A 24,467-nucleotide genomic window follows, 5' to 3' on the forward strand; every position below is an offset into this window, starting at 1 on the left:
TTGGATACTTTGATCTAGTACGTGGAACGATCATTGATCCCATGCATAATTTATTTCTGGGGACGCCAAAGAGAATGATGGACCGGTGGGTTGATAAGAAAACGATTGGAGCCGAAGAGTTTGCTGTCATGGAAAAAATTGCAGAGACAATGGTCCTTCTGAGGGATTATACAAAGCTGACATCAAAGATTAGAAAAGGCTTTCCTTACATGAAAGCCAACGACTGGAAATCCTGGGTACTGGTGTATTCTCCTGTTCTGCTGCATGGTGCTCTACCATTTGAAATGTACAACAACTGGATGAATTTCGTCCATGCATGCCACTATCTTATCAAGCCAAACATCACATTTGATGAAGTGAACAGCGCCCACAACTATCTGGAAATGTTTTGCAACAAGACTACCAAACTCTACACTCCCACTATCCTCACCTGCAACATGCACCTGCACCTCCACCTTTGCGAGACCATTCGTGTTTTTGGACCCGTGTACGGTTACTGGCTCTTTGGGTTTGAGAGATACAATGGCCTGTTGAAGCATATAAAGACAAACGGAAAAGATAGTTTTGAGGCAACATATATGAGAAGTTTTGTTCAAAACGCGTTCAAGGGTGACTATGCCAATGCTGTTCTGAAAAGTTCTAGCCACGTCCCCTTTTTCAACATTCTCTCAAAGCTTTCTCTAAAATTCACACCTACCACCACAGTCATTACTCTCTCCTCCTGTCCATTCCGATTGCAATCATTCTTACTAGCATTGTCCAACCCACATCTTCCTCCAAAGGGTAACAAACCTCTCCCTCCTTCGACTTTTCCTCTTCAGCTAAAAAAAACATCACTGATAGATGAAACCGACTATGCACATCTGCTTCAGCACTACAAAACATCCTATGATCTTCCCAACCTTGTCAGTTACCAATATGCCACACTCACAAACTTCTTTGTTGACAATGAAATCACAAAGTTGAAGTTCATTGACTTACTTGGTCAATAGTACCATGATAAAAACGGTTCAGCTAGTTGTGGTTCTCTTGTCCATGTAATGTTTGTTGGTAGTGACAGTAGAAATACCCTAGCCTATGCTAGACAAATACAGTATCCCTTCATACACTCCTTTACACACCCTTCTAACAGCAATCTCCACCTGACTCGCATGGTTCATAATCATCGACATGTATTCGCATATATCAAGTGGTTTAATACTTCCTCTGATAGATCGCGTGAGGATGACGGTCTTGAGTTTTGTCTCCCCACCTTCTCCCCCGATAGTCGCCATTGCATTGTACCTGTGCACCGCATCTTTTGAGATTGCTACAGCCAGGATTACTACAAGTAGAAATGTTAGTAAGATGTTAGTAATTGCTTTGCCAAAAAAGCTTTATGCTTAAAATAAAAAAAAACCCCCACTTGAATTTCCTTTTCTTATACAAAAAAAAACAGAACAAATTCTCTATATATATTGATAGTATTGTGTATATAAAAAGTAATACGTAGATAAAAAGAGAGAAACATTTTTTTTATTTAGAGCCCGTCCCTAAGAGCCCACCAAGGAAAATTGGGGCTAATGTTATCTGGGACTGCTGAGTTAGACACACTAGTAGTGATCCTACAGATTCTTTGATTAGCACTTGACCCCATGGCCTGGACAGCATAAGTGTCAACAAGTGCAATGAAACGGTTACACTGAAATACATTCATTAATAATTCACTCAATATAATAATACACCAATACAAAAGTATTACTCCAAATTAATCTACCTCATCGCTTCTCCAGCCTGGTTGTACAATATGAATGACATGTTTTATGCCATCCTCGTCCATTTCATCAGCAGACTCTCCATCTGACATTACTGCTTTTTGGAGAGTGTTGGCACAGTCTCTGAGCATTACAAGATCAATTGCCTCCTTATTGTCTTTGTATGCCAGTACACAGTGACACTCATTCTAGTAATAAGTTTTGTTAATTTGTTATTTTTATTTTTAATTTTCAACTATAAACTATATATATTAGTATAATACTCACATCATCTGCACGGGCTGCTCTTCGTGTAAGAGCATTTGTTTCCACTATCTCATCATCAGACATTCTCTCACGACGGGTTCTACTAGTGAAGTTGGTGTGCAACCTCTTTCGGAGGTCACTCCGTCTCATACTAGAGGAACCAAACCTGCGCTCAAGGTTAGAAAGAAGTCTCTCGGCTATCTCCCTGTTGGGAGATTTGTTGAAAGCAACATTTGTATCCCATCTGGGCTTGAGGTTGCTGGCCAGGATATTTTCTGGCGTTCTCAAGCTAAGCTTGGGTTTCCACATAAGGTTGTGAATATGAGCCTGATAAATAAATCATGAGAAAATGAATTGATAAAATATTTTATAATATGTTACTCACATAAACTGCATTAGATTCTTCACGGGTAGACTCATGGTTGGAGATGACAACAGGTGCAGCAACAGTGAGTTTGGCTCTCACAGGAGCAGCAAGGGGAGTTCTGGCCAAACTATCTATGGCACTGATGGTGTTGGTGCTGGTGGTGGCAAGAACGCCAATTCTGCCATTCACGTTGGTCAGAGTTTGCTCAACATTGCCAATCTGTCCTTTTACAGTAGACATATCAGCTCTCACAGTAGAAAGTATTTCCATAAGCTGCTGATTGGTAATCTCAACAGGACGAAGGGCAATTGTGCATTCACGTCTTGTGTTAGTCATTGTCTACAGAATATAATAAAATGAAAGGTTATAATGATTAGTTTCAGATTATATTATTATTATTGCTGTCATTCTACAATTAAATTTATGTAAATTTAATTAAAAATAAATCGTATCAAGTTTACATACTTGAATTGTTAGAACAAGTGTATTTGTTGTGGTGGTTGAAGTTGAAGAAGTTTTTAAGAGAAAGAATTGAAGATTTGAGATTAGGAATGAAGATTCGTGAGAACTTGTGTAGGTTTTGTTTATTGAGAAAGGAATTTGTATCAAAGTTTGACCAGGTTCCTACACTGAACTACTACTGCTATTTATATTATTTTGGATTGGGAAAATTATATGACTGGGGTCAGGTAATCGATCCTATCTGAGCCTTAATCAGAGCAACGTGATCTTGAGATAATTAATGTATGATTAATTATATAAATGTGTGTAGTCCCAATGAAGTATTAACATCGAAAGTAAATGTGTTTATGAGTTATAATTATGCTTATAATAATCCACTGATGTATCCCATATTATGGTGATATCATCATATGAAATATAATCACTATCATGCATGCTAAACCTGTGTGTTAAATAATAAAGTAATCAGTAGACACCTTTGACTGGAATAGCTGAGGCCTTATATTATTTCCTTCAGACTTATTCTCAATTACAGCAGTAGTCAATACTCATTTACAACAGTACTAATCCAAATACTTCCAGTAATCTTGACCATAAAGTTTGCAGATACAGAAGTATTACAGGAAATCACTTCCCTCTTTGTTCATCTCAGCCGTCTATGCTTTCTAGTATTTGTTTGATCTATCAACAGTCAATAAAAGACATATATCAGTGAAGTAGACTCTGCCATTAGAAGTCTAATTGAAGCCCTACACAAATACAACACTAACTGTAAACATAAAAAACATGCATTCTATACGTTCAAGCCAAAAGTCCATCTGTTGACCCATCTACCTGAAGATTTATAAAGATTTGGATCTGCTCTTAACTACGAGACCAAAAAGGGAGAGCAGTTCAACAAGTACATTTGTAAACACTTGTTTCATACAAACTGTATGAACACATTGAAAGATATATGTCTCAAATTTAGTAAACAATATATGACAAGACATATTATTGATGGTGGATCATGGATAGGCAAAAACGGTTTAAGGGAAACCTGTGGAAAAGCTATTGCAAAATACATGCAACAAAACTCTGATAGGAAATTCTATGAAACTTTGCTCGGTGCGTCCAGAGAATTTGCAGACAACAACGGTACAGGTTTGACCCCTGGAAGAATGTTAAAAGACAACACATTTGCTCTATTTAGACAAAGCAATGGACATATCATCATTGGAATAGTGCTTTTTTCTAAAGTATACCATTTGTATATCAAATATCCATCCGCACATGCTGTTAACAACAATTATTGTCTAGCACTCAAATATGCTGATAATATATACATGCCACTAGATGAATTGAAGGTTGTTTGTCTATTAGACATGCATCTGAAAGTTAGCTGTAAATATGTTGTTAACCTCAACAAATTTGGTTCATACTGGTCCTTCCTTTATTTCTTTTTATTAATTTTTTATATCTTTTTTTTATCTCAATAGAACATTCCAATTTCTTTAAGTCATTTTTTAGTTCTCTTCTGTTATACTAGAAATACATTTGTAGATGTCTGTACTGCAAGCATTCCCTTATAAAGGACACAAGTTTTGATTTATAAGTATAAAAGGAAATTACATGAGCAATATATTTAGTAAGCTAATAAGATAACATATGCATTTTCAATTTCCTAATTTGATATCAAATTTCATCCGTGGTGTTAGATTTTTGTTTAGAAACTGCTGGAGACGTTTTTTTGGAAAATCTAAACACCAGTTTCCTAATTTGGATATTTAGTATTTGGGTTTAGATACTGCTGGAGATGCTTTCAGTCGGTCATTACACCACAACTGTGTCAATATATAATTATATTACTAGGGGAGTGGTGCTTCCCCCCTCCCTGGCGGGGGGCCCCAGAGCCTACCAGAAGTTAATATAAAACCTTTCCCTATTGGAAGTTCAAATACTGTATGCCACAATTAATATGGTTATTTTTCTATATCCTTTTGTTGAGACAGAAGCTTATAAAATAAATTATACTATTAAAGATATAGATATATATGGAATTGAGAAGAAAAATAAGAACATAAAAAGATGTTTGCATTTGGCATAAATATAAAACAGCATAAAGAGTACATAGGTTTGATAGTAAGAAAAGAAATTGGCATAATTTTGTTAAAGTACTTGGGTCATATATCATAGGCATAGGTTATTTGGCTTAGTCTTCGGAAAGTACTTCATTGTATACAACGTTTTCAGTATATATGGTGGCTTGTGGCATATTTGGATCATATGTATTGTTGAGCATAATTTTGATACCAGATGGTTTCCAGACGTAGGAAAGGGCAACATATAATTGGCCATGAGAAAAGACCAGAGAAGGGAGGTATAAACCTACTTTATCAAGCATCTGTCCCTGGGACTTGTTTATAGTCATTGCAAAAACAAGACAAACAGGGAATTGGCAGCGTTGAAAAGATATGGTTGAGGTTGATTCGGAAGGACTGAGTTTGATCTTAGGGATCAGAACAACTTTTCCAGAGTGTGAGCCAGTTACAACAGTCGCCTTGATAACATGACCACCAAAAGAATCACAAATTAGATGTGTACTATTACAGAGACCGTTCTTAGGGTTGAGGTTCCTGAGAAGCATAATTGGGTAACCTTTCTTTAGATTGAGGGAGTGTGGAGGAAGGGATCCAGGATCCAAGCTGTTGAGTAACTCAACTGGAAATTCCAAAAGAGCATCTTCATCAAGTCCTTTGTTAATACTCTTAAATTCCCGTGGCTCTCCAGGAAACTGTCTTAATAAGATATTATTTATCTTTTTGGCATCGTTGTTTTTTGGAGTGAGTATGGCACGGCCCATAAGGTAATCCATGTTTGTTGAATTGTCTTGGAGGTCGGAAAATATGGCACTGGCCAGGTGGAAGATAGTAGAGCCATAGATAAGCATTTAATTGCGAACAGAAATTGTATAGTCCCCCCAACTGTAGGAATTGATCCACTTCCAACATGCAAGAGATAGGCAGCAAATTCTCTAAGGTCTGTTTCTTCAGCTGGACTACTTGCCTGTGCAATACACATATTTGTTGTTAGTTTCAGGTATTTAACCTGATTCCACATTCATAATTTACTAATGCATTGTTCTACTATTTGAGCTCTAGAGGCTTGAGGGACAATAGGTAGAACGTGATGGAAGTCTCCTCCAAAGACAAAGAGTTTTCCCCCAAAGGGTACACACTCAAGTAGTGAATTCATAGACTTCATAATGTCTTGCATTGTTCAGCTAATGGCATGGAACATATCCTTGATAATCATTGATGCTTCGTCCCAAATGATTAACTTGGTCATTTTAAGTAGCTGAGCAACTTGAGAATTTGCCCATATATTGCACATGGAGTTTACATCAAGCTCAAGTGAGATCTTGAAGAGCGAATGTGCTGTGTGGCCACCATTCAGCAATAATGCAGCAATTCCACTTGTTGCTACTGCAAGGGCAAACTTTCCTTGCTGTCTAACCTTTCTCAGTAATGCATTGAATATGAACGTCTTGCTAGTACCACCAGGGCCATTGATAAAGAAAAATTGGGAAGATATCTCAGTTGCATTTAGTGAATCTAAGATTGTGTTGTACACTGTTCTTTGCTTACTGTTAAACAGAAAAAGGTCAGGATCTGATAAAGTGAATGCCTTGGCACAGAGGTCTTCTTGTTCTGTTATTAATGTGCGTTTTTTTTTAGCATGTGCCTGCTCTGGTATAGTTGGCAAGGGTGGAAGCATGAAATCATCAAAGGAAGAAATAGATACAGAATTCACGGAAAGATGATTCTCAATGCTCCATATGCACCTATCGTACATTTCTTGAATTGGTTCCAGAGAAGGGTCATTGTGTTCTGTTTTTGCTGCGTGGAGATAGTCTTCAATCATTGAGGAGCGATGGGCAATCCAGAGAGCGTAAGGATCAGATACCTGACAGAATACCAAGAGAACAGCAAATAATCGTCTCATTGATGACAGCAACTTATGTGCAGTGGCTTCTTCCATGCAAGCATCCCATTCACAATCATCGATCAATAAGCCAAGAGCTTTACATGCAGCCTGATTTGACTCATGAAGTACACCCTCAACAGTTCATAGATTTTCAAAGCTTGTGGCACCTGGTACATTATGCAGCAAGATCCGCAAGAAATATTGCTCTGAATCTCTTGGGAATACAGTGTACACTCTCCCAATTGTTCCTCGTGAATATCTCTGTCTTGGTTTCCAAGTCTTATCTTTTACATTCCAAACGAAATGAGAAGAAAAATCGTGGTAGAGATGTTTGTGAGCATCTATGTGCTCCTTGTCATACTTGAACCATGCTGTCAATGTTGTGCCAACATTTGTCATTGAGAGGGCATCCAGATTGTTGTTATCCCAAAAATACACATTCTGAGTATTTTTGGTATATATTGCCAGTCTTTGATGTGTTGGATGTTCTTGGTGCAGCTTAAATGTGGTATTTCAGGTACGAAACAACAGAAAAATAAAATATTTGATAATAGAGACGTATAGAAATACTTTGAGACTGTATATAAGTTTTTCTTTATTCATAAATAAAAAGTGTCCCTTTTTATAAGAAAACACAATCTGCTCTTGTCATTACGTCTTAGTTTCTTAAGGCTTTCTTCCTTTACTATATTTGGTTATTAGAGTGTATTTACTGCTTAACTAGTGTCTGTGTTACAATTATGACATCAAGTCATAAATCGTACTTCTTTAGCTCTTAGCTATTCTTTTCTCTTTTATACTAGAGCTTTAGGACTTCCTACTAAATTAGCTCCATATCGATCTGACACAGTTTACCCGGCAGTATGATATAATTATCTTAACAATCTTTAAGATATTATCTACAGTACTAACTGTAATAATTATTGGGCTGATTACTTAATCGTTTATATATATTTTATACTGACAAGATGATAGCTACTACGCTATCCCAATATGAATATGTTCTTATATGTGATAAATCCAACATCCGAGTGTCTGGATCACCACATTAAAGAAGAATATTCTCCAGGATGCGTCTGAAGCTGAGACATATCTAGCATCAAGAAACTCATTTATTTTATTTGTTGGCTGTTCTTGCTGAATACTGCTGTTTGTGGTGCTGGCTGTTGCTGTTGCTGATTGGATATTTGCCATTGTGCAATCATGTTCTTTGTATACATACTTGTAGAGGTATTTGACAGCTGAAACTGATGTACTAATTTCCACATTAATGTGGGCATTGTATTTCACGCACAGATACTTGTTATGGAGCACAACTCATATGTTATCAATCATGTGGTTTCCCTTTCTTACATGTCTTCCCTCGTCTCTTCTTTGGTATAATGGGTAGCCATTTCCATTGTCCATTGTTTCATTGTTAATTTTTTTTGGGAAGTTTTTTTCACATTTTCCATTTTTCATGCAGCAAGCTTTATCATTGTATTTATTACCACATAGATCATGGATCATATTCTTTGTTACTGTTGCATATGCAAGTGGCTCGGTTACTGGATCAGGAATTTCTACAGAAACTATCAAGTTATAGTCTTCAATCGTTCTTGGCTTACTGTCAGTATGAAGAATCAATAGAATATGTGCATGTGGAAGCCCCTGCTGCTGAAACTCGATGACATATATGAAGGCCTGTACTTTTCCAAAAATCTTTTTCTTCATAAGATCCTTCATGAGCTTTGTAAGCTTCATGTTAAAGTCTCTTGAACATATTTCTGGTCAGCCGTTAGCCTTTTGCCCAGACAAAAGAGAGCTGGTAATCTCTGGCCAGATGGGATTACAGGTAAAAGTAATAAATAGATCTGGTTTACCAAAATGATGGACAATACTCATTGCATCCTGGTATAACTGGCGCATATGTCGTGGGCTACCAATGAAAGAAGATAGAAGGATAACCTTCTTTCTAATATTGGCAATATCATTATCATTTAAGCTAATTGCATCTTGTATTCCAGAGTAAATGTCTACTCTGAGTCTGTCTTGGTTGGCGTTTATGTAGTGCAGTCTGTTATGTTCAACTTTTACATACATATCAACAATAAATTGCTGAAAAAGATGGCCAAAGAGGTGGAGATGATGTTGGGAATTGCAACAATACATGAGGCGGCTAGAATACTATTGCATTATTGTTATGCATTTTCCAGAAAGAGAGGTTGAGCCAAGGTTCCAGCCATCTTCGCCATAGAGGGACATCAGAACATAGTGAAAAGTATCATATGAATGGTGATACTCATTTATGGACTGAAGGTCATTTGTATGTGTATGCAGAACAATATCTCTTGTTGTGCATATATCATTGTTCATAATCAAAACTGCTACTTCATTGGTGGTTGGTGCGTTGTACTGTCTTTGATTCTGAGGTCCCTCTGCAATCAAGCGCAAGGTTAAATCTGCAGTATGGCCATTATTGTGAGAAACTTGTTCCATGGATCTGAACAAAGATATAAAAGGGTTGGTCTCCTCCAAGACCGATTGCAACTTTTCAAGCACTTCTCTACTCAAATATGAAGCCTGATGCTGCCAATGTTGAACTTGAGACTGAGCATCATAGATGTACACTTATGCAAACCGGGGATGATCAATGTCGTGAGTTGTTACAGGAGTGATTGACCCTATTCTGTGGCATACTGTTCTGTGGATTTGGAAGTTGTAAGCTCCGCTTTTATTGTTTGCTACACTGTGGTCAATGTTTGCTCCCAATGATGTAAAACTCAATGTGCCATTATAGCTTCTGATTTTGGAAAGGAACTGTTTTTCATCTCGAGTTCTATTGTTAAGAAGTTCAGCAATTGCAGGTGGGGTTGGCTCAAGGCTAGGAAGAACAGATGTTCTATTTCCACAACACATGCTAAAGGTTGGATTTCTCAATGATGCTTTTCCATTTCTTTTGTCCATCCACATCAAAGCTCTGCATGAGCTACATTCAACGTTCATTTCTCTCTTGTTATCAACTTCTGGCTCACAGAGAGCTGGAAGTCGGGCAATATTCTCTGTAGCCAAACGTTGATTACTGGAGTCATTCCTGGTATATCTGGAATTGAAAGGACACAGTCTGTTTGTATTATGACGATGATCTTCTCTGTGACATGTTGGGCAAAATCTAACAATTGCAGCTGGCACAACTATCTCTTCTTTGTCATTATCAGATTCTTCAGAATCATCAGAAGGTTTAATATCAGTGTCCACAGTATCGATTTTCTCAGATTCAATTTTCTCAGATTCGGTTTCAGGAATCACAGGACTTGTAGCCTCTTGAAGCACTACTTGATCTTCAGGAGATTCTCTTCTCACTCTCATATTAGTAGCTAAATATATATAGAAACAATTATAAGAATTAAAAACTTTAAAAGCAATGAGATTTTTATTACATCTACTGCTCTCTGCAGGATATTCCACTTCAGTGGAGACAACATTGCTTGTTCTCTTTTGAGGAATGAGAAGAGTACAATTCTTTCGGTTCATGGGGCAGCTTCTATGGTTGCTGCATTTATGACCGGTCATTTTGCATGCAGAGCAACATTTTTCAATTGAAAGCATTTTGGATTTAGGTTTAGATACTAAGGATTTGAGGTTGCAATTTTCTTAAGAGATGTGCAAATTCTTTTCTATTATTTAATTTTGTTATTTATTATATTGATATTCATTATCAGAGGTTTCCAGGCACATGTTATGATCTTGAAAAGTAATTCGCCCACTTGATTATATACAAATTTATCTATTTATCTATTCATTTTATTTTCATTTTATTTATTTAATTTAAAGAGAGCAGTTTTTTTTTATATTTTCTTTATTATAGCTGTTAGAATTTTAAGAACAAAAAAAAGAAAGAGAGAGAAGGATTTATATATCATGTGACTTTTGTAAGATATAATTTTTTAGAGGTAGAATAGAGTGTATCACACCAAGAGAAATTCTTGTATAAAAATGATAATTTTGGGTCTCTGAGCCTAAAATAAGGGTTTTTTATCTATAAAAGTTAACTTAGGCTGAAAACTGTTTCTTTTTTCAGAAAAATCTCAAAAAAAAATAATTTTGAAGGGTTGGTACTTCTAAAATCGAAACTTGTTGTTATTTTTTGAGAAGCACCCAATAGAAATACTTAATAGTCCAAACTGAAATTAAAAAGCAATTGAAAAAAAATGGGGGGCGAAGAAATAAGAAGTTTATTCATTCAAAGCAAAAAAATGGAAGTACTTCTTGCAAAAGAAGTGATAAGATCCAAACTTGAGGAGGTTGATGCGAGAAAGATGCTCACCTGAAGTCAGATGTAGCATGCATTCAATTTTAACGTCTTCCAAATTGCAGTAATGTTCAATGGGCTGGCATCCGACTGTTACCAAGTTCAGATTAGGCGAGAAGAGCTGGTAATGCTGAATGCGCAAAACACTATTACTTTCCACCACCCTTCCAACAAACATTCTGTTAGCATTATTACTGTAAGAAAATGCGACAGAGACACCAGCAACTATCTTTGTTTTCACGTGATTGTTATCCACGAATTCCTGGTGTTTGCCAAAGAAATTGTCGGAAAATTTGATTCCTTGATCATGAAGTAAGGCAAAGATATCAGATCCACCTTTTACTCAAGTGTCTGTACATTTGTCAATCCATGAGCTTCCACTGGCAATGTGTCTGGGCATGTCCTGCTTTCCAAACTTAAGGGCAAGATCCCTGTTATCAGCATGACGGTTTGAGTACACCAAATGAGTCCGGATGAACTTATTGAATTGTTTACCCTTTTCAGTCTCAAAGTGGAGAGCACAACCAAACCTCTTGATGTCTTCTTTCAAGTGCAGCAGAAGGTGCGTCTTCAGGGTCAAGCTGAACTTAGTGTTGGCATATATATCATATTCGTACAAAGGCTTGACAAGACGACAAGCAGTATTATCAACATTGTTGAGATATTGATCAAAATCAGAATCGACCTCTCAAATGAATAAAAGAGACAATAGAATGCCAAGTTCCATGAAGGGCTTAGTAATCATACTAACTTCAGTGTTGTCAGTAAATTCAGTGTTAAGAATAGGTGGCAAGACTTGCACCAGAATCTTGAACTCCTTGCCAAGGTAAGACCCACTATGTCTAAGCTTCTTTCTGAAAGTTCTTGTGAAGTCCCTAGACCCTTTTTTTTGCTCCAGCAAATCAGATAACTTTACTTGTGAAGCAGTGTTGCCCTTTAAAACTTCCTTGAACAGATGATTAACAAGATATTTGCAAACTCCAAGAGCCACAGTATGCAAAATCTCTACAGGTGTATCAAGAGCAGGATCAAAGGACTGCAAACACAGTAGGTTGTTGGTACCAGTATGACTATATCCAAGATCAGCAAGAATAATGCTTTATTGGTAGGCTTTTCCATTTTCAGATAGAGATTATCAGCGTTTGGTAATATACCAGGAATTGCCTTCTCTTTATGAGTTGGATCAGCAGCTGCAATCTTATAATGTTCTTTCATTCTGTGCTGGCAGTCGCGAACCAAATGTGAAGTTTTATAGAATAAAATCAACAGTAAAAAGATTGAGACGTATATAAGAATACTTTGAGACTGTATATAGGTTGTCTTTATTAAAGAATATAAAGTTGTCCTTTTTATATCAAAACACGATCTGCTTTGTCAGTCACATCTTAATTTCTTAAGTCTGAGTTCATTTAGATATTAGAGAGCTGGTACTGCTATGTTTATAATTTAATCTAATTGCAGTGTCCTCATATTAACTCAGTGCTTACTGAGCTGTCATAATTACAGTACTTACTGTAATTAATTATTGGTCTTATTGATTTACCATAAGTAAAATAAATAAATTATTCATTTGTTCTTGTAATGATAGCTGTTTTACTATAATAATAGGAATATGTTCTTAGATGTAATAAATCCAACAACCAAGTGTCTGGATCACCACACCAAATACTCAGAATCAAAGTTGTCAAAGTCAAATCTGGACAGGTTTTGGTAGTAGTATCTTCTACACGGGAAATTTGACGTCAAATGCTTCAAGCCAACAAGTTCAGCATGTTGGACATTATCGGCTGTGATAAAGAGCAAGGGAGCACATACAGTGACAGTCTCGTCGTATGTTGATGAGTACATATCAACACCATTTTCTAGTGTCTTTAGATCTGTGGCTATAATGGGCATCAGATGGGTCGACTTGAATCTGGCTTGCTGGGAAACGGCTGTGACAAAGAAATTGTTCTCGCATCTATTTCTCATGCTGTATGGCATCGCAGGGAAGTTGACCAGTACACTGTCGTACATTCCATGCGTTTTCATAAGGTTCCCAGAAGTATCATCAGAAAAGATGGCAAGTGGAGTGATGATGGCCTTCTGAAATCGAATGAACTGGTTGGCACTGTTGAATACTGGCTTTTTCATAGGATGACTCTTGAACAACAGCCCATGGTGCGTTGGATTCAAGGATGCCTCACCAGAGGAAGACCAGTTCTTGGGGTGACTATAGAACATTGGAGGGAGCCAAGCAGAAACCAGGTACTTGATTTCGTATGTGACAGGAGAGCTTTGTACTTTATGTAAAGCATGGCCTTCACTGTCAGAGCCTTGTTCAACAAGATATCCGTCAAAGAGAGCAAGCATGTCTTTCATGTAGAACCTTTCAACTAGAATAGATTGCCCACTATGTAACACGGCAACATCTCCAATCCAAAAGTCTTTGCCATTTGTTTGAATAAATGGATGTTGAAACAAAGGATTTCTTCTCCATTTTTCTCCTTGCTGGACAGAAAGACACTGATTTTCGGTGTAGTCTGAGAGGGCTGAAAGATAAGGGGCCTTTTGGGGGTTTGCCAAGAGAAGACACAAGTGATCCGAAGGTAAGTTGAAATAGTAGTCTATGGTTTTCACTTGACTGGTGATTCCTGAACCCAAATTCGAAGTAGCTTTGATAGTCACTTTCTTGATGGTGGTAGGGAACAGAGGGACCTTGTTGAACTTGTTATGCTGATAATTCAACAGAGTTCCGACTTTTGGCAGCTTGAAATCTGCTTTGGTCTCGTCTGCTCTTTTCTTCAACTCAAACAACAAATTGATGGTATACATGACCTTTGTAAGCATTGACACTGAGATCATGCTGTCGTCACTGTCAACAAACGCTTACAAAACTAAGGTCTGAAGATTTTGAAAAGGGAAGAAGGGGGGCACGCTTCGATTCCATTCATCTGAAGTAGCAGAAAAATCCAAAAGGGATTGGCAATCTTCAAAAGCCAGGGTAGGGAGATCTGATTCCTCATTACTGTTAATTGTCGATAATATCATGTTGAATATTCTTTCTTTAAGAGAAGAGATATTCTCTCCCATGACTTCTTCTTGTTCTTCTTCGATCATGATCGAAATATCAGCTTGAAACAATGCTTCTTGATTATCTTTGACTACATTAAATTCTCTCTTGGAATTAAGAATGCTTCTAACATTAAGGCTGAGTGCGTTTTCAGTCAAAGAATCCGAAGAGGTTGCTATGTCATGTGTCTGAATGTGTCACTGAAGGTTATACGATGTGCTGCACTCTTTCAAGCACAAACAGCAGGTGAAAGAATGGCTTGTGAGCTTAATTTTGCTCAAATTTTTGCTGTATTTCAGTTGTTCTTTGCCCATTATAAAGTAAGGTTAATTAAATGAAAGGAAGTAAAGAAAGGTGTCTGATAATAATGAAACTAATACAAACTTAAATAACCTTCTGAGTCTTAAATTTCACTTGATATTTTTTTTCTTTATTTTTTCTTTGTTTTCTTTTTTATAAGTTAATTTTTTTCCTTCTTTATTTTTACTCATCAAACAGAACTTGTAATGGCTGATGATTAATACTTTACTCTTATATAGAATTCTCAAATCATGCTCGTAATCAGTTTAGGTAAGTAAATCAAACTGTATGTTACTTTTTTTATATGTTAAATAATCAAAAGTCTTTTAATCAAGTACTTGTCATTGTGAGGTAAGCTTTACAAAAAGAAACAAACTGCTCCAAGTCAAAACACTTCATACTAACACATAGTTTACATTTCAGATAAGTAAAGCTACACCAAATAGCATATCTCTTTATTTATAGTAAAGGTATTTTACTATTTGATTATAAGTGTAAATACAGCTCCTAACTCTTGTCATTTTTCTAGGTTAGCTAGGAATATCTCTATTTGTATTTATATGGATAGCTTGCCAGCATCTTTGTCTCTTCATACTATTATTTGCTTTTCCATATATTATGTCAGTGAGCGTCAATGGAATCTAGGTAGCTTCAGTAGTCAGGTAAATTTTGGGCGGGCATCAGATGAAGGTCAAGTGAAAGCTAAGCATCAGTCCAAAGGTGGCCTAGTAGTAGTGGCCTAGTAGTAGTGGCCTAGTAGTAGTGGCCTAGCCTAGCCTGATTCCCACCCTAGTAAAAGTTGAATCCTCCCCCCCCCCCCCAATATTTTTTCTGAATAAAATTGCTGCATTTCAAAACCCATTATTTTCAAATTTGTTTTAAAAAATGAAGTTCAAAACACACTCTGTACTGAAATTATTGTATTCTGTATAAGGCAATTATATTGCTCTCAGCAAACGCCGACAAAACAGTGCTTAAAACCTGTCCAAATTTGGACTCTGATTTCTTTTGGTGTGATAGAGTGAATCGTTTATCACGTGATATACAAAAAGACTGAATTTAAGGCAGATTTTGTATATCATGTGATCTTGCTAATTTTCTAATTTTTTAAAGATATAGAAGATATCCAAAACCATGGATTTGAAAATGTTGTAACATTAGAGGGTTTCACCAGCTTTGAATGTTGACTGTTGGATATAGCAGTAGTTTAATTCGGAAAATGATTGGCTATAACGAATCTTCAAAAAATGAAAAACAAGCATCCAAGCATCTAAAAAAATAGTTCAATACTCTAGATGTCATGACTTAGCCAAAATTTTGTAAATTTTGTACTTTATGTATGATTGATGGCAAAGTTCATATAGAAGCAAAGTCAAAAATAAAACATAATCAATCTATATAAAAGTAGTTATCTTGATACCAAATTATAGAAGTCTAACTTACTTGTGGGGAATTTGGGCATAGGCACTATATTTATGGGTACTCTAATCAAGAATATTGTATATATGAATTTTGACGTGTATGAGAGAAAACATATCAACCAATGGTCATTAGGGGGTTTCACCAGTCTTTTTTCGATACTTATTATTATTGGCTGGTGCTTAAACTACCACTATATCCAACAGTCAACATTCAAAGCTGGTGAAACCCCCTATTATAGAATTATTACAATTTTTATTTTTTGACTATATACTAAGGTCTTAAAAGCTCTAACTATATTCAGTACAGCCAAATCAGAAAATTAAGGAGAATGTCAAGCATCATAATCATGTTTGTTGTGAATGAGTATTGATTACTGCTGAATCTGAGAGTAAGACTGAAGGATAAAATAATATCCTCAGCTATTCCAGTCAAACGGATCTCCCTTTATGATATTATCTAATACACAGATCATCATACACATAATTGATTATTTATTATTATCACCATGACATGGGATATACAAATACATATACATTATATATATGGCATCATTATATTTCATCTACATATTTCTTTTATTATACAAATACTTAATTGAGAGACTACAACTACAACTATCTAATATTATGAAACATTACCTGAGTATCTGGGTCGGAATACTAAAATATTACCAATAGCATAAATGCTCTTCTTTACCAAAACTCTTGGACTGATCTGACTTGAGAAGTATCATATCAATTGGTCTTTCCGGATCTTTCCAGAAGAACAATACTCCTGGAAGATGACTCATCGTGATAAAGATTACTTAAGCACACACTGAATTACAAATTAGAAAAACATATAAATATCAGTAGATAGTTCCGTGAAGAAAGACAATCGAATTTTATCATTCTTTACTTTTCTTTTGAAATAAACAACCTACACAAGTTCTCACGAATTCTTTCGTCTATATTATATTTTGCTTTATTTTCTCCCCACAACAATGTTGTTTATAATATATAAACCGGTTGTCAATCTTATAGCTGAAGATAACAAGCTTTTTTCCCTCTTGATCGTACCTCCAGTAATAATCAGAAAGTCGTTGAAAAAGGATTTCATCTCTGCAGTACGATCATATTTGATAACTAAAACCTTGTATTAACAAAAAGTGAAAAAAAAATTAATCTATAGTTCTTATTTAAGAATCTTTTTCTTCCTCTTTCTCTTCTTTTTCCCTTACGAAGAGAAAATGTAAAATAAAACCCTATATATATATTTATATATAAGGGCCCAACATAAAAAAAATAGTACATGGTGTACTTTATAAGACATTCCTGATGTAATTGTGACAAACATGACTCGGATGTACGCAATCTATTGACAATCATGTTGCAGGGAACGAGATAGCTTCCTATTGGCTGTCTGGTAACAAAAAGAAGACTCAATCCTACAAACAGCGCGTCTAGAATGGATCTCTTTCCTCTGTCAATAGTTAATTAGAGGTTTCATTGCAACATTAAAGAAAATACGTATGTCTGTGCCTGACCCGAAAAGACAGAAAACGTCACATATTGCGTTGTCCCAAGGTAACGGACTATAAAGTCAGCTGGTCCTCTCTGCCATCTCATTCTTCTCTTGGGGACTAGAAGAAGACCAAACTATGACCCACTCGACCGTACAAGATCCAGATACACCTTCAATGCAACTCGACAATGCTTCTCCTGCTGAGATGGATCTTGATGGGGATCTAGAGAATGGTTTAATACGCCCTTTGGACAGTGAAGAAGTATGTACTTCAGCTCTACTACTAATACTAGTACTGCTATACTACTAATACTACTAATACTACTAATATTATTATTATTATTATTATTATTATTATTATTATTATTATTATTATTTTTATTTTTATTTTTATTAAAGGAAAAGCAAGAAAATAATTTCTCTATTTTTGTTTTCTTGTCTTTTTCTTTAACAAATATTTGTATGCTAACGTGTATATTGGCTGTCGTAGCTTGTATTAGCATTGGAAGAAGCTAGAATATTGGTTATTGGTGCGGGTGGATTAGGATGTGAGATTCTTAAGAATCTGGCACTCACTGGTTTCAAGAACCTGGATGTAATCGACATGGATACTATTGACGTTAGTAATCTTAATCGCCAATTTCTTTTCCGGTAAACTTTTTTTCTCGGATATATATCTGCGTGTATGTGGGTGTGTGTAAGTATATGTGTTCACTATGATCTATTGAAACTTGGTAAAGACGCAAAGATATTGGAAAACCCAAGGCGATTGTTGCTGCGGAATTTGTGATGCAGCGTGTACCAGGCGTACAAGTGACTCCGTAAGTAGACCACCTCTCCCCTTCCCCACTGATAATTTCGAATGATTGTTTCCAAATTATTAAGTTGAATTTGATTGATGTGAGCTAATATGTCACTATAAAGCTACTTTGGAAAAATCCAAGACAAAGATGATGATTATTATCGTCAGTTCCAGACAGTTATCTGTGGATTGGATAGTATTGAAGCCCGCCGTTGGATTAATGCAAAACTAGTGGATATGGTTGACGATGAAGACCCGACCAGTCTCAAGCCATTAATTGACGGCGGAACTGAAGGTTGACATTTGTATTTTTTTTTAGAAAAAAATTATTTTCTTTTGCAGAGGTACAATTATGTTTGTAATGGTGTTAATATTTATCTTTATTTCTCTCAAACCCCATTCCCTTTCTTCTACGCATAAATACACGCATTTATATACATACAGGTTTCAAAGGACAGGCTCGTGTCATATTACCAACAATTAACTCATGTTATGAGTGCTCCTTGGACATGTTCAATAAGCCAACAACATTTCCCATTTGTACCATTGCAAATACACCTCGTCTTCCTGAGCATTGTATTGAATGGGCATCAGTATTGGAATGGCCACGCGTGTGGGGAAGTAAGTAAAATGAAATGAATATATATATATAATAGTGTATAACTATATTGCTTTATATTGACTTCTTGAAAATAAAAATAAATAGAGGAAGTAAAGTATGATACTGATAATCCGGAACACATTACTTGGCTATACCAACAAGCCCAGACGAGAGCGGAGAAGTTTAATATTACTGGCGTTACTTACTCACTTACCCAGGGTGTGGTGAAGAATATCATTCCAGCTATTGCCTCGACTAATGCTGTGATTGCAGGTAATGAAAAAAAAACTTAAAAACTTAAAAAATGTAAGATATAAACTTGTATTTTCTTAATAATTTGAACAATTAAGCCGCTTGCTGTAATGAAGTTTTCAAGATTGCAACATCGACAGCGCCGTATTTGAACAATTACATGATGTATACTGGAAATGACGGCATCTATACCTATACTTTTGAGCACCAAAAGAAACCAGAATGTCCCGTTTGTGGAAACCTTACCTCATCAGTAACTCTTGATCCCAACATGCGGCTTGATGAAATGATCGACTGGCTAAAAGATAAACCTGATGCGTAAGTTTTTAGTATATCTCTACCAGCTTGTGGGTGTGTATACTATTTTAAGACTCTTGTCTATATTGTCTTTAGACAAATGAAGAAACCAAGTTTGCGAATTGAAGGTCTCTCGCTTTACATGCAAGCTCCTCCAGCACTGGAAATAGCTACTCGTCCCAACTTGTCAAAGACCCTTTCAGAATTGTTGGAAGAGGGTGATATTATTACAGTAACAGATGCTAGTCTTCCTGTCAGTCTTCAAATGAAGGTCAACTGGAAATAATAAATGAAGCAAGGAACAAACTGTTGAATTGCTCATTGTATCAAGTTGCAAACATCTTTTCTATGTTACTATTATTATATTAAAGAAGTGGGGTTGTTTTTTTACAAAAAAAAATGACATACTGATCGTATTTGTTGTGCTCTTTATAAATTGCCATGCGGTAGCCGTACTTACAGCTTTTTATATATGAGCAACAAAATTTGATGGTTTCCACTGATGGTTGGATTGTTGGATTATATATGGTATATGCTGCGATAAACGTTTTGTGTACTTATTTCTATTTTATGCTGAGCTTGTGAGGAATAAGGTTCTCGTTGAACTATCTGTTTCTATTAAGAAACAAGCTTGAATTAATAGCTCTTTAAAGATAGAGATGAAATGAAGTAAATAGGATAAAAAATTATATTTGTAGCTTATAATTTGATGGTGGATAAAGGGATTTATGTATTAATTTTGATCATTTAACTGTTATCTATTGTTTCTACTTGAAATTGAGACAAATTAGGATTCTTTATTTCTTTCTTTCTTTTCTGCCGCCATTCACTAATATGCTTACCGTTTCTTCGCAGGTTCTCTGCATCTCTTTATATAATTTGGGACACACCCTTCTATTCTCTTTTTTATTCTTTCTGGAGTGGTTAATGCTATTAATACGAAGTTCTTCGTACTTTATTTATTTTAACTTACAGGGACAACAGTTGTTTATTATTACAAGACACTTTAGACACCAATATTATTTGTCTAATTATTTTTTAGAATAGTCTCAATCTCAAATTGAAAAAATGTTGTAGTCACAGCTTTTTTGTAAACGATGCTTTCTTTTTTTAAACGAAATATAAATTTGTGCCTAATCGACTCTCTTTCTCTTTCTCTTTCTCTGTGTGTGTGTGTGTCTCTCTCTCTATATATATATATATCTCTGAATGTGTGTGCGTTCAAATTCCAAAACTGATTTTGAATTTTAGCTTAGAGTGATAGACAATAAAGGAAAAAATAAGCCAATGTTTTATGAAATTTCACTCAAGGGGTTCAAAGTGAAATGATGATATTGTTATCTCAACTAAATGGATGTTGAATAGGTTTTGAAGAGAAGCTAATTCATGTAAGAAAGAAACACAGAAAGAAAGAAACAGGAGACAAAAAAAACAATAAAAAATATCAACAAAAACAAAAATCAGCACTTCTTATAGTACTTTGGTTAGAGCATATGGAAGGGAAAGGGGGTGTGGGAAAATTATGGATATAGGAATTATAAGGATATTAAATACACAAATCCATTCCAAACTGAAGGGTTTGTAGAATCTTTTCACGTCGCCATGAGTCTAAAAGGATCGAAGCGTAAGTTTGTAATAATCAAGTACTAAAATTGATAGCTAGATATATATATATATGTGTGTGTGTGTGTGTGTTTACCCATTTTCTCTAGTGTAGTCATTGGACCTATAGCTATATCTGCACGAACGGACTGTTGGGCTAAGTTCGGATGTGCTCTGAGATATTCTTTTCGAGCATCTGCTTCTGCCTTCTGGATTGCCTCATCTTCAGGATCGGTCTTGTATAGGTCGCATTTGGTACACTTTTTACATTGAGACCCAGGTATCACTCGAAAATGATCGCAAAAGTGTGAATATGATTCTATTCCAAACATTTTAGTTATCAATAAAGTTTCGGTAAGAGCATCAAAATATATACTTGACTTTTTGTTATTATTCTTTTTAGTATTACCTTTGCCAATATCTTTTCGACACACATAGCACATTGCATATCCTAGTATATTCATAAACACAAATACAAAGAAGAATAAAAGGATATGTAACAGTTATATATTGCTGACCAAATATTTAATAGATAAATAGCATTAGTAGCTATTCATACCACACTTGCAAACAACCTTGTTGCAACCGTCTTCTTTTTGAAAAGATAAACTACAAACTGGGCACTACAAATGATAGTTACAATTTTGATGAGGCTGTGGTAGAATTATTAATTGTAATATATATATATATATTGATTTATCGCTTACCGTTCTTTTGACAGCATCTGCCATGGCCTAGCCAAAAACATAACAGAGAAAAGGAAATAAAAAGATATTAAACTTGGGATGTTCGTGCTCTCGTTTACTTGCGTTCACCAAAATGAAATCATCGTTTTATTATCTTGACCTACCTTTTCGACATAGAGCCTTAACCCGTCTTGTTCCTGTTCTCTACAGTTGTGTAAACCTCGGATAGGTCTCATGCACGTCAGACATGAGAGTTTTGCACAAGTAGGGTTCCTACATTGAAAGGCTTTCCCTCGTCTTGCTTGTGCTATCCGATCGTAGACTAACTTCATATCGTTCTCCAAGTCCCACTGTTGTCGTACAAGCCATGGAAGCGTAGTAAGCAATGTAGGCAATACCAATGACAAAGTATAATAAAACGATAGGACTATTGTAACTACCATAAGCCATCGGGCCAGACGGAATAAAGGGGTCGTACGACGGAGGATTTGATTAAAAGGTGGAATTGTTTCGTCGATTTCGGCATAAGTGCAATTAGGACATTGGACAACTGTCAGGTGCGCTTGGTTTAGATTGGCTTCCACAACTGACTTTTCGTATGCCATCCAAACATCGGGCGACAAGACTTGTTCGAGCATCAGAGGAGACAGGCAGCCAGCACAGTCTGTGGGTGATATACATTGTATTCGTTGTACACCACGTAAGGATCCCTGGCCAAAGAGGCCTTCGGACATAAAGCGACTAACACATGAATAGCAGAAGGTGTGATCTCCTTCACTACAAAATGCAAGACTTTCGAATGCAAAATCGTCACAACAGCACAGACAGGTAATGAGCTGGTTGTGGTTCGTGTATTCCTCTTCATTGATTTGGTGAGCAAATTTTTGGTCATTTTGAGATTGGTTTCTCAAGTGCCGCATCCTCAATTCGTCCAGTTCGTTTTCTAACTCTGATCTGTGTTCATTTTCAAAGATTGGTCTAAATGAGCGGCGGATAGACCAGTGTAAAAAAAAATTACGGATCGATCTCCAGATGCTGCCTGAGCCCATTTCTTCAAGCTGGTCTCGGGTATTGAGATAATCCCAATTGTTTTCTGCCAGAACTGCTCTGATGGAGGACCGCCAGATCTGTATTTTTTTAGACATAGTATGGATATTTTCATGCACGAAAATAGACGCACCCATGTATACATGCATCCATGCATATACGCAGGCACAAACACATAAATATAGGCATATATATATATATATATATGTGTGTGTGTAGATATATAAATAGAAAAATAAAATAAAATAAAATAAAATAAAATAGGAGATAGATATATATGTAGAAATAAAGATATATTATGTATTTTTAATCTTCAATAATATAAAGCCATGGTAACGTTATATATTGTTTTCTATTATTATTATTATTTGATATCTCATAGCCAAGCTATTACCAAAATAAACGTTTCAAAATACTTATTGTATTTCTATCGATCTACCTATATATTTACCCTATATTTTCTTATTCTTATTTTCTATTATAACTATTGCAATAATAATAATAAAGGCATATTATTATATTTTTTTATTACCTGTGGAAAATCAATCGACAGTTGTTCCTGTGCTTGTGCTTTGTAGGATTCACTTTTAATAAAATCCCATCGATTAATCTTGCCAGATTCAAGTCTTTCTGGCCATCTATATTGTACGATATCTTCTGTCACCTGCTCAATGTGGCTGTGGTTGTAACCAAGCACCTTGTCTCTTAAATAGCTAATATCACAATCTGGAAATAAGTCGACTGCCAAAATACGTAGAGAATGATTGAGTTGCTTGACGCGATTCTTCAGACAGTCATTGGGAATGGAGGGATAATGACCACCATTAGCGCAGATCTTCTCTGCAATACGTTCGACATGATTGTGTTCGTAATAGGCCAGACATTCTTCAAAATAGTCAGGATCTACACATTTATATATATATATATAAATGTGTGTATACGTTCGATAAATAAATAAAGGGGGAAAAGTGAAATCCATATTGAAGGGATTGTAATTGAAAAATAATGATCATATCAGTTTGCTTGTTCATTTGCTCAGTTGTTCAGTTTCTCAGTTGCTTATTTGTTCATTTGTTCATTTGCTTGTGTTGGCATTGATGTTACTGTCGTTGTATAAATCTAACCTCCTCCTGGGAATAATGTTAAAAGCTGTTTTGTGAGTGCATTATGATGGACATTGGTTGGCACGAAGGTTCGTGAGTCTCTTTGATGTCTAGACATTAGGGGAAGAAAGGGTTAAAGTAAAATATAGTAAAATATATAAATATATAAAGTGGAGAGAGAGGGAGAGTGTGTGTGTGTGTTGAGTGACTGCGCCAATTATGGGAACAATTGAAACTTTGAGCACATTGCCTTGTTTAGAAACTATTATGATATATATATATATATATATATATACGTGTGTGTGTGTGTATGTTTGTGTGTCTGTGTGTGTTATGTATTCATGTATTTATTTATTGCTTGGTTACTGCCTGTTGCATAAACAATGCTCGGCCTTTTAAAATTGTACAAAAAGAAAAAGGAATGAGAAGAAAAAAATGGAAAGTATCGAGCGAAACACATTTGCAGGTCGCATAATTTGAAGGTGCATGTCGCAATTTTAAGAGAAAACCTGTTATTAATGGATCTTCTCTTATAAATGTGTTTCACGGTATGAAAGGCAATAAAGATACATCCTACTTATTAAATATGTGATGAGATCATTGGGGATTTTTTACAGTCATTATTTTTATAATAATAAATTTATGACCAAAAATTGTATTTTATTGTTTCTGTCTGCTTTTTGACGGAAGGCCTAATTTCAGTCTTTGGCTGGA

General features: G+C 35.8%; 7 protein-coding genes across 7 annotated transcripts; 2 read left to right on the top strand and 5 right to left on the bottom strand.

Annotated features, from left to right (window-relative positions):
* Positions 1–1,519: 1,519 nt before the first annotated feature.
* Positions 1,520–2,703, bottom strand: PHYBLDRAFT_160940 (hypothetical protein; the record flags this gene model as incomplete). The annotated part of the gene is made up of 4 exons (XM_018434319.1): positions 1,520–1,681; positions 1,757–1,942; positions 2,022–2,327; positions 2,386–2,703. The coding sequence occupies 4 exons, from the start codon at positions 2,701–2,703 to the stop codon at positions 1,520–1,522; spliced, it is 972 nt and encodes a 323-aa protein (XP_018298333.1).
* A 1,061-nt stretch (positions 2,704–3,764) lies between these two features.
* On the top strand, positions 3,765–4,400 carry PHYBLDRAFT_61339 (hypothetical protein; the record flags this gene model as incomplete). Its single annotated transcript, XM_018440792.1, has 2 exons — positions 3,765–4,205; positions 4,308–4,400. The coding sequence occupies 2 exons, from the start codon at positions 3,765–3,767 to the stop codon at positions 4,398–4,400; spliced, it is 534 nt and encodes a 177-aa protein (XP_018298334.1).
* A 4,165-nt stretch (positions 4,401–8,565) lies between these two features.
* PHYBLDRAFT_137847 (hypothetical protein) lies at positions 8,566–10,383 on the bottom strand (the record flags this gene model as incomplete). Its single annotated transcript, XM_018429885.1, has 4 exons — positions 8,566–8,953; positions 9,077–9,384; positions 9,445–10,151; positions 10,215–10,383. The coding sequence occupies 4 exons, from the start codon at positions 10,381–10,383 to the stop codon at positions 8,566–8,568; spliced, it is 1,572 nt and encodes a 523-aa protein (XP_018298335.1).
* A 303-nt stretch (positions 10,384–10,686) lies between these two features.
* PHYBLDRAFT_160943 (hypothetical protein) lies at positions 10,687–12,301 on the bottom strand (the record flags this gene model as incomplete). The annotated part of the gene is made up of 5 exons (XM_018434320.1): positions 10,687–10,793; positions 11,102–11,422; positions 11,444–11,773; positions 11,834–12,122; positions 12,149–12,301. The coding sequence occupies 5 exons, from the start codon at positions 12,299–12,301 to the stop codon at positions 10,687–10,689; spliced, it is 1,200 nt and encodes a 399-aa protein (XP_018298336.1).
* Positions 12,302–12,739: 438 nt separating this feature from the next.
* Positions 12,740–16,650, bottom strand: PHYBLDRAFT_137849 (hypothetical protein; the record flags this gene model as incomplete). Its single annotated transcript, XM_018429886.1, has 3 exons — positions 12,740–13,903; positions 14,003–14,313; positions 16,557–16,650. The coding sequence occupies 3 exons, from the start codon at positions 16,648–16,650 to the stop codon at positions 12,740–12,742; spliced, it is 1,569 nt and encodes a 522-aa protein (XP_018298337.1).
* Positions 16,651–17,490: 840 nt separating this feature from the next.
* Positions 17,491–19,729, top strand: PHYBLDRAFT_184236 (hypothetical protein). The gene is made up of 8 exons (XM_018438905.1): positions 17,491–17,625; positions 17,854–18,014; positions 18,104–18,184; positions 18,288–18,460; positions 18,610–18,786; positions 18,872–19,039; positions 19,117–19,336; positions 19,412–19,729. The coding sequence occupies exons 1-8, from the start codon at positions 17,500–17,502 to the stop codon at positions 19,599–19,601; spliced, it is 1,296 nt and encodes a 431-aa protein (XP_018298338.1). The 5' UTR covers positions 17,491–17,499; the 3' UTR covers positions 19,602–19,729.
* A 1,132-nt stretch (positions 19,730–20,861) lies between these two features.
* On the bottom strand, positions 20,862–23,871 carry PHYBLDRAFT_137851 (hypothetical protein; the record flags this gene model as incomplete). The annotated part of the gene is made up of 8 exons (XM_018429887.1): positions 20,862–20,923; positions 21,015–21,236; positions 21,327–21,368; positions 21,477–21,540; positions 21,625–21,651; positions 21,768–22,730; positions 23,183–23,553; positions 23,775–23,871. The coding sequence occupies 8 exons, from the start codon at positions 23,869–23,871 to the stop codon at positions 20,862–20,864; spliced, it is 1,848 nt and encodes a 615-aa protein (XP_018298339.1).
* Positions 23,872–24,467: the final 596 nt, after the last annotated feature.

The sequence above is a fragment of the Phycomyces blakesleeanus genome, assembly GCF_001638985.1.
Source record: "Phycomyces blakesleeanus NRRL 1555(-) unplaced genomic scaffold PHYBLscaffold_1, whole genome shotgun sequence".
Lineage (NCBI taxonomy): Eukaryota > Fungi > Mucoromycota > Mucoromycetes > Mucorales > Phycomycetaceae > Phycomyces > Phycomyces blakesleeanus.